General features: G+C 44.9%; 1 protein-coding gene across 1 annotated transcript; it reads left to right on the top strand.

The window, feature by feature from the left end:
- Positions 1 to 750: 750 nt before the first annotated feature.
- Positions 751 to 9,056, top strand: b3galt2 (UDP-Gal:betaGlcNAc beta 1,3-galactosyltransferase, polypeptide 2). The gene is made up of 2 exons (XM_060066714.1): positions 751 to 1,683; positions 6,627 to 9,056. The coding sequence occupies exon 2, from the start codon at positions 6,975 to 6,977 to the stop codon at positions 8,295 to 8,297; it is 1,323 nt and encodes a 440-aa protein (XP_059922697.1). The 5' UTR covers positions 751 to 1,683; positions 6,627 to 6,974; the 3' UTR covers positions 8,298 to 9,056.
- Positions 9,057 to 9,515: the final 459 nt, after the last annotated feature.

Here is a 9,515-nt window from a genome sequence, read left to right on the forward strand (position 1 = left end):
ATACGTTACAATATTTACAGTGCTGCTGCCTCCACCATGGGTTGTGTGGGCTAGAGCCCTCTTGCCAACTGGGGAGCATGTAAGGGCTATGTCATGTCCCAGATGAGGCAACTTAACACATCTGCTTCCTGACCATCTGCTTTGGATTCAACCCAGTAATGCCCTGTGGAGTACTAAGCCATGGAGGACTTACAGAAAAACATTAATTTGCTTCCATAACCGGACTCACGCTACAACAGATTACATTGTAAAAGTACTAAGCATTAACAAAAAGATATGCTATGAATTTGGTGACAGCATATAAACTAAATAGAAATTCAGATTTTCATCCATAAAGGCCTAATAGACACACTCAATATAGGAGACAATGATGTAGCCTCGAGGCTCGATCTATTATGACCCAAAGCGTGTCAAAACATGAATTGGTTTATCAATGAATACAAGTAAATAAATACAAATGGCAGCCTATTGTCAAGGCATTACAACGTCCCAACAAAAGAAAGGCCATGGTGAAAAATCCAGCGGTAACATTTCTACCACGACGCTCACACATGGAGTTAAATCCCCCTTTCATTTCGTGTGTGGCAAGAGGGGAGGGGGGTCTTAAAGGGTGTGTGTGTGTGTGTGTGTGTGTGTGTGTGTGTGTGTGTGTGTGTGTGTGTGTGTGTGTGTGTGTGTGTGTGTGTGTGTGTGTGTGTGTGTGTGTGGTCACGTGGGTTCTCCGCTAAGTATGCACAGTCGTGACGTGGGAGCGCTCCGTCAGTGTAGCGCGCGGCCGGACAGCCCAGCAACAGCCCGCGCGGCGGCAGCAGCAACAGCAGCGGCAGCAGCGCTTCAACCGCTCTTCTATTCTCCTAGCACCGCTCTTGGTCAGAGGGAGCTCGCACGGCACTGTGTGTTCAGAGACAGGTGCTGGACTGTTGACCACGAACGAAAGCTAGTTTTTTTTTTTTTTTTTTTCACTGCATTCCGATAAAGCTTTAAATAGTCGGAACATGATTTGTATTTAATGGGCTGGGTGGGGGGGGGGGGGGGAGGGGGTGGGGTGGGGGGGGGTAGGCCTATTTTGATTTGATTCAAAGCTCATGTGATCGTAAGCAGCCCGACGCGTGGACGGATCGGTACCTCCCGTTTGGCCGCCGGTTCAACACTGTCCTGCCTTCTTTTCATCGATCATCAGGCCACGGGAGGAGGAGATGAACACGAAGGATCGTGTGCGTATGTGCAGGCAATAGAGGCGGACTGCTGCGGTCCTTATTTATTCTCATGATTTCATTCATGAAATGAATTTGTACTACACGGATAAATAAAGCCTACAGAAAAACACCAAAACAGAAAAAAGGGAACTAAGGGAGGAGGAGGGGAAAGAAGAACCGGGCGAGGCGGACCGCGCTATAAACGGGGTGGGAGCTCCAGCTTGGCGGCTTTACTCCGCACACACCCAAGACAACAACACACAGTCCAGCTGCTGCGTCCAGAAATAAACGCGTCCATCTACGTTCTCCAGGGCGAGGAATGTGTTTTGCATGATCATACAGGGGGCCACAGAAAAGGACAGATCACGGAGAAAGAGGAGAGCGAGAGGGGCCATGGGATGGAAGACATTCCGAGTGGATCCTCGCGACCTCACGCCTTCCAGCCGCCGCAGCAGCAGCAACAGCAGCCGAGCAGCAGTGTGAAGAGGTAGGCTAGACGCAACAATCCTTTATCTTTCCCTCTGCCACCTTATCACACACTGACGCCTGTCATACACCCCCCAGATCCCTGCATACATTAACATCCAGCTGTCATATGATTTGGCCGAAGCCTATACAGCACATACATCCTATCCGCCCTTTCCAGGGTTCAATCCAGCAGCAGTAGCAACCTCATTGCTGCCGTACGACTCTATCCTCTCTCTTCCTCTACACTCCGTTCAGTCCGCCGTCTTGCCCTCCTGAAAACATTCAATGCTCTAACCTGCAAAGTTGCTGCTGCGATACACAGTTGCAAACAAGAGCAATTCGATTAAATTAATCCAATTAACTTGGCTTTTTAAATATATTCATTGCGTCCATCCATCTGTGCAAGCTGGCACTTAGCTCCCACGCGTAGAGAAATCTATCTGCTGAGGTGGACATAAAAAAGCAGCGGTTTTTACTCTGCCCATCTGCATGCCCAGTCTTGTGCACTAGACTATGAAACTTTAATAGGCTCTAATTTTCTAATGGCCCAATGGCCTGATTCTTAACTGATGGCTTAACTCCTGTAACACTTTCCCAAATAGAGTTATAAATCAGAGATTACTGGGAATGTACCAAAAATAACCTGAAAAAAGGAAAACCAAATATAACAGATATGTGACTCAGAGGTCTCTGAATGCAGAAATACATTACTACTCATACAGCTGTTTATGTTAGAACAAAGCAACATCCTTTGCCATGGCAACATCCCCCACCCAGTGGACCAATGTACCCCCAAGTCGTTTAACCTTTTAGCGTGACATCGATGGATTACCTTCACACAGCCATCGGGTTGTGGTCGAATTATTTTAGGTCTTCAAAAGTTGGATGTCATCCAGCAGTATGAGTGACAGTTAAGACCAAAAACCTTTATTGCTTATGGGGGTTGGAGAATACAGAAGTATGGTGTTTTACATGTTTGCACATCTCACAACACTGAATAAATTCAATAAAATAATACCAAGAGCAGCTGAAGCCTCTGCACACAAAGGCTGCGTCCATGTGTGTGTGTGTGTGTGTGTGTGTGTGTGTGTGTGTGTGTGTATGTGTGTGTGTGTGTGTGTGTGTGTGTGTGTGTGTGTGTGTGTGTGTGTGTGTGTGTGTGTGTGTGTGTGTGTGTGTGTGTGTATGCCCACATGTGTGTTTGCATGTGTGTGTGTTTGTTTATATGTTTTGTGGTAGAGAGCAAAGCCGTTCATACCTTAAAGCAGAACAAACAGAATTAGTCTCTAAATAAATACTCAGGCCTAAAGTTGATATTTGGGAATGATAACTCTTGCTGTTTCCTTTGAGAAGCTTAGCGGTACATAACGGGAAGCCAGCTGCAGCTTTTTTCCCCTCAGTTGTTCCGGACTATTTCATCTGACTTTGTCTTTGCTTTGCATGAAGCCCTTGGGGCTTCATGCAAATAAACCCTCCTCCAATTCCTCAGAACAGCTGTCTTTGCAACAGATGACGCAACAAAACAGTCATTATAAACATGAAGTCAATAGAGGTGCTCTGCTCTGCCTCCCTCCTTCACACAGCAAGGGAGGTGTGCATACACTTTTCAGCCTAGGTCACGTTGCACATCATCCACGTTTCTGTCTTCCCCTTTTGAAGGTCTTAGTCAGCGCTACAGCAACGCTTAACTTGCTGATAGTAATTCAAAGGTTATACATTTACAGTAAACATTTATTCTGGTCACGGACATGTCGTGTGCATGTTGCAGTTGCATGAGATGACACAGGCTATGTTAAAAAGAAAGACATTTTAATAATACAATAAAATAAAAAGCGCATAATAGCAGCATACATTTAAACTTCCTCGCATTAGGCACTTTATTGTTGTTGACCAAAATGTTATACCTTGTTATTATTGTAAATACCATACTTTTAGCTCAATTTAAAGCAATAACTTATTACAATGCTTCTCAAAAGTGGAGATATGGACATCCCAAAAAGACTTCCCATAGTATATCAATAAACAACTGAACATTAATTTAATAAAGTGTTCAACTTGAATAATGAGGCAAATCAACATTGATAGGGATGCGTCTCTTTTCGGAAGAATATGGCCCGCAGTTCCTCAAAATTTAAGCGCTAGTAATTCTGAGTAATCTTATATTTTAGGTATTGACCTAAATGCACTACAAAAGCATAGACTTGGCAATGATGAACCATTCATAAGAAAAAGACCTGACCTTGAACTCCTGTTCACTAATGTATGCACTATAGATGAAGCTAAACCTCATTTCAATGTGGCTCCCTTGATGCACACACTTACACTAGCACTAGTACACTAGTTGCTCAGCTGAAAACTCCTCCTACATATTGCATGACTAAGGATTTGACTACCCGTCCAAAAAAAAAGAACACAATTAATAGATCATGCATGTATGGTAAACATAATAAAAAAACAAAAAAACATTTAAAACAGTGTATGAATGAAAGTATGTATTTCCGTCGCTTAGTCATTGTTAAGTATAAGTATAAGAGTTCTCAGTACGTCCTGGAAGAAAACCACAAAGTTACCAAATAGGCAACCTGGTACAAATAAATAACTAAAGTATCTACAACGCAATATATCATGAAATCTAATTAGGCAAGTCTCATTTTCTATAGGCCAATACATGTATCATATTGTTAATAATTGCTCAACAGTTGGGAGTTGTTTTTATCCAAAGCAGGGACAGAATAGGACAGAAAATAGCTAATTAAAAGGAACATATTTGAACCGTTTTAACACATTGGTTATTTTGACATGATGTTTTTATTCTTTTTGTTTTTGGTTGCCAGTTATCTCTGCATCCCATACTTACAGTGCGTCATTATACTGTCACTTCTTACCAGCCTTTCTGATTATTGATCGCTGAGGAGCCACTGTGGCCCCATTCAGCACAAGTGTAACTAATTGGCTTGCATTGAAGTGACATTGATGGGGAAGGCAAGGAAATTAATTAACGAAGGAAGATGTTGGCGGAATAGAAAATGATGGAAAGAAAACTGGATGTTGGATCCGACTGCTATATTACCATTCATATCCAGCCCGGCTAATCTCCCTGGCTATGTGTGTCTTTGTTGGAAGTCGGTTTCTATTGACGTGCCTGCACATCACTCTCGTTGCGCACCTCACAATCTATATAATTAGTCTGTGTTTGTATGGACAACAGTGGCAGCTCTCTCAGAGTATAGGTTATTGTCTGATATAAAACATGTTAACCTTTAACACAAATGCGCCTTGGCCCCTTGCTCGCTAGCTTTATTGGATGGGTTGTGTAAGCTTATGAGCTCAGATGAATGAGAAAATGAAAATAGAACATTGAACATAGATATCAGCCAAACACTAACACAAAAAAAATACAATTCAAAAACAGAATGTGGCTGGCTTGGCCCAGCTATTCTTATCGGAAAACAATAAGTCATTGTCATAAGAGAACATTCATTGTCATGCATTATCACCATGGTCTGTAAAATAAAACAAGCCCGAGGCGAAATACTGATTCCAATCAGGGTATATTTGATGTCAGTATATTATTACGTGGCACATGCATGCACTATATTTTTTATATTTTTTGCCAGTAATGATTGAGGGTGTCTTTTTGATAGGAGCAATACATGGTTTCATCCCGGGAGGAACTTATTGTTTGCCTCCAATAGTCTGTTGATGGAAGCTGCTGCCGTAGACACAGTTTGCATTGTGACTTGGCTAGAGAGAATCGTATTGCATACTTGAATCTTATCCTGCCAGTGAATAGTAATGAGAGTAATTGTGTGTGTGTGTGTGTGTGTGTGTGTGTGTGTGTGTGTGTGTGTGTGTGTGTGTGTGTGTGTGTGTGTGTGTGTGTGTGTGTGTGTGTGTGTGTGTGTGTGTGTGTCTGAGCCTGTTTATGGGAAAGTGAGTGTCCATGAACATGTGTGTGTATGTGTGTTTGTTGGGTTATGTGCAGAATATAGTACGGTCTGAGCCAGTGAGAGTGTGTTTGTGTGTCTGTGTGTGTGTGAACCTGTGTTTGTGTGTGTCCTTGTGTGTGTGCATGCATGAGTGCATGCATGTGTGTATGTGTGTTCCTGCATGTGCTTGTGCTTACATGCTCTCATATGATGAAGCTGCCTGGGTGATGGGGTGTCTCCAGCAGTCAGCAGGTAGCAAAGGAGGGTGAATGTCAGGTGAAAGCTTTTGTCGCCAGCGGCGGCACATAGCTGCAGCGCCACTGCTTGCTGGACCCTGAGAATTCACTTTGACAGATGCATCCCTTCCTAGGTTGAAGCAGTTCTGCGGGGGTCTGATAGGACGTGTTTGCTCAAGCGGTTCGGAGTAGCATAAGCAAGCACAGTGTTGTGCAAACCTGCAATTTATACATCAACCATAGGCATTCGTCCGGTTAATGACGTGCGTGAACCGGCCGCCATTTCGTTCATGCCCGACACCAGACGGCAACCTCATATACCGATCTTTATAATTTTTTTATAGTATAACATAGAATAACATTTCAAACCAGACTGTCTTCTATTTAAATTAGATTAAGTTGGTGAATATTGTTACATTATATCACACACAAATGCAGAAATGCCTAATGAATAATTTTTTCCTAACTCAAACCACTCACGCATGTTCAATACAGTGATACAGCGACGTTCACAAAATATTTTAAGTCGGCCTACAACAAAGGAAATAGGTTAACTGAGCACTTCCTCACAGGAGGCCGCAATTTGGGTATTTTAATATGTAAAGATTAATTTAGAATTACCACAAAGAAAATATAACCATTTGAGATGAAAAAGGTCCCCCCACAAGCACAAACACCCTCTCTGCAGCTCGGTCGTTTGGCTTCAAGCCTTTGAGCAGTTGCAATTCTGGACACTTGCCAAGACACCTTTTATCTGCTTTTTACCTTATATCTCTGTTTTTTTCTCATTTCTATAGATAAGAGAGATTAACTGCCGCGGAGGTGACCTTTTCCACATCCATATGGAAGCCAGACGATGAGCAAGACCCAGAGTTTGTCAGCCGTGCAAAAAGAAAAGAAAAAATGTGCATCAACTCCATGGGTAGAGGATCGCTACCTTTCCAGCTCCTCTAAGACCCCCGATAACCGTGTTCCACGCTGCGTTGGGGTGTGTAGGGGGGAGGAACTAGGGTAGCATTCCCCAGTTCCTAGTTTTACTCAAAGTCTTAAACTACTGCAAGCTCACCAGTCCCTTTAGCTGTTGGACGCCACATGTTTGAGGTGACTCCCGTTGACCGCCGCCTCCCTTCAACTCAAACTCCACCATGTCGTGGAGACGGAGGCACTGCTGCCCCATTAAGATGACCTGGACCGTCAAGCGCTCGCTGTTCCGCACCCAGGTGGCGGGCCTACTATCACTTGCCCTGCTCTTAACCTTCTTCCTGTTCTTCAGCCATCAGGACTGGCTGCCCGGACGCAGTGGGCCCCGCGAAAGCCCCTTGTCCTACACCGTGCACGGTTTCCGTGGCCCCAAGGTGGAGTTAAACCAGAGCTCCTCCATCAGGAGCCTCTGGAAGGAGATGGGGTACGTGGCGCCAAAGCATCCGCTCAACCTCAGCTCTCAGCATGTGGCGGAGGTGGGCGAGATCGGGGGAGGAGGGGAAGAAGGGCTAGTCCGGACAGGGGTAATGGGGCTGGAGGATTCCATGAGTGCCAACAACAGTTTACAGAAGGAGATGGGTATAGGCGGGAAGCTCAGCGCACATCCATACCGCTACATCTTGAACGAGCCTTTCCTGTGCCGAGACAGCACACCCTTCCTCGTCCTGCTCATCGCTGCCGAACCGAGCCAGGCCGTCGCCCGCAACGCCATCCGCCAGACGTGGGGCAATGAGAGTGCGGCAATGGGGCTGGGCTTTGTGCGCCTCTTCCTGCTCGGAGTAGGCAAGAGCGCAGAGAGTGCCCTCCAGAGCAGTATCGAGGAGGAGAGCCATGTCCACCACGACATCATCCAGCAGGACTACCAGGACACGTACTATAATCTCACCGTCAAAACCCTGATGGGTATGAACTGGGTGGCCGCTCACTGCCCGCAGGCCCGCTATGTGATGAAGACCGACAGCGACATGTTCGTCAACACTGAGTATCTCATCCAGAAGCTGCTGAAGCCCGAGCTGCCACCCAGGCAGAGGTTCTTCACAGGCTACCTGATGAGGGGCTACGCGCCCAACCGGAACAAGGACAGCAAGTGGTACATGCCGCCGGAGCTGTATCCGAGCGAGCGCTACCCCATTTTCTGCTCGGGGACGGGGTACGTGTTCTCGGGGGACATGGCAGAGCTGATATACCAGGCATCCCTGAGCATACGCAGGCTGCACCTGGAGGACGTCTATGTGGGGATCTGCCTGGCCAAGCTGCGCGTCGACCCGGTGCCGCCCCCAAACGAGTTCCTCTTTAACCACTGGCGGGTGTCCTACTCCAGCTGCAAGTACAGCCACCTGATCACATCCCATCAGTTTCAGCCCAACGAACTCCTCAAGTACTGGAACCACCTGCAGACCAACAAAGCCAACGCCTGCGTGAACATGGCCAAGGAGAAGGCGTCCAGGTTTAGACACCGGAAGTTCCATGGGGAGCGGCCCCACTAAGGTCCTTTCTCAGTACTCTCCAAATTCCTGTCGAGGGAAGATATGGGAGGACAGGGGGATTCAAGGTATCGCCACATTGTGGCAGCTGCAGCTGGGAAATTGGGAGATGTAAGCACTATACACTTGTATGTGGAAGAGCACAATGTTTTTGGTATCATGTTGTCGACGATTGAAGATATTTTTTTAATTTCCAAGAGCCGTTGAATATTGTAAACCTTGTTGAGCTGTTTCGATGAGAGAGTTCATGTCTATGTGCAATACTAAGCATGCACACAACAAAAAAATACAGAGGTTTAAGAGCAGTCATTGTGACGTTTCAGGTGCCAATAGAATGCGGGGAAACACATTACAGTTCATGGTGGGGGCTGTTCTGTATACTGGTGGTATGGTATACAAAGAGTGGGGCTAACTGTGACCCACATTTTTATAGAACATTTATGAAACAAATGGTTTGCCACAGTTAAAGGGGTATATGACTATATATAAATGTAATATCTTGAAAGTTACTACTACCTAACTATGAATGACTGTATCTTTGATGTGGACCAGTAATGCTGCCCTGTTTCTCAATGTTTATTTTACACAATTATGAAAAAAAATCAGGACTGTAAAGAGAGGGTTTATCTGTCAAATTCTGCATTTTATTTATGATATTCACTCACAGTAACATGTCAGAGATGGATGAGATTGTATTTTTTAAAGCTTTACATCAAGTGAATCTGCACTTGAACTCCAATTAAATGTTTTGAGTTAAGATGGGTTGCAATTGTCTGTGCCTTTTCATTGAAAATCTCAAGTGATTTACAGCTTGACTGTCATCCACATTCAATGTCACTTCCACACAGTAGTGTTAAATGATCTCACTGAATATAATTTATTTGAAAAACCACAGGGCTTCTGTTGTTTTTTTTAAAGGAGATTTGAATTGCAAAACAATGTGTGTATGTATGAATGATTTTGGGGGAAACTAGGGGAGCGTGGGGATTGTTAACATTTGTGCACACACTCCAGCTCTTAAAGTCACCAATAAAGAAGAGGATGGATAATTGGGTGACAACTTGAAAGTAAAGTACTCTCATTGAGCTATGGCAGGTGACTTATATCTCTGTTGCGACCACACACACCTCTATCGACACCTGTCCTTCAGATCTTATTCTTATCTGCTTTGCATCTGGATTTGGTTTGGTTTACAGTAAATCAAGGACCAGAGTTTGTGCT

The sequence above is a fragment of the Gadus macrocephalus genome, chromosome 12 (genome assembly GCF_031168955.1).
Source record: "Gadus macrocephalus chromosome 12, ASM3116895v1".
Classification (NCBI taxonomy): domain Eukaryota; kingdom Metazoa; phylum Chordata; class Actinopteri; order Gadiformes; family Gadidae; genus Gadus; species Gadus macrocephalus.

Bases quoted from the DNA above. Each gene is read 5' to 3' on its own strand.
- b3galt2 (XM_060066714.1), top strand. From the start codon at position 6,975: ATGTCGTGGAGACGGAGGCACTGCTGCCCCATTAAGATGACCTGGACC.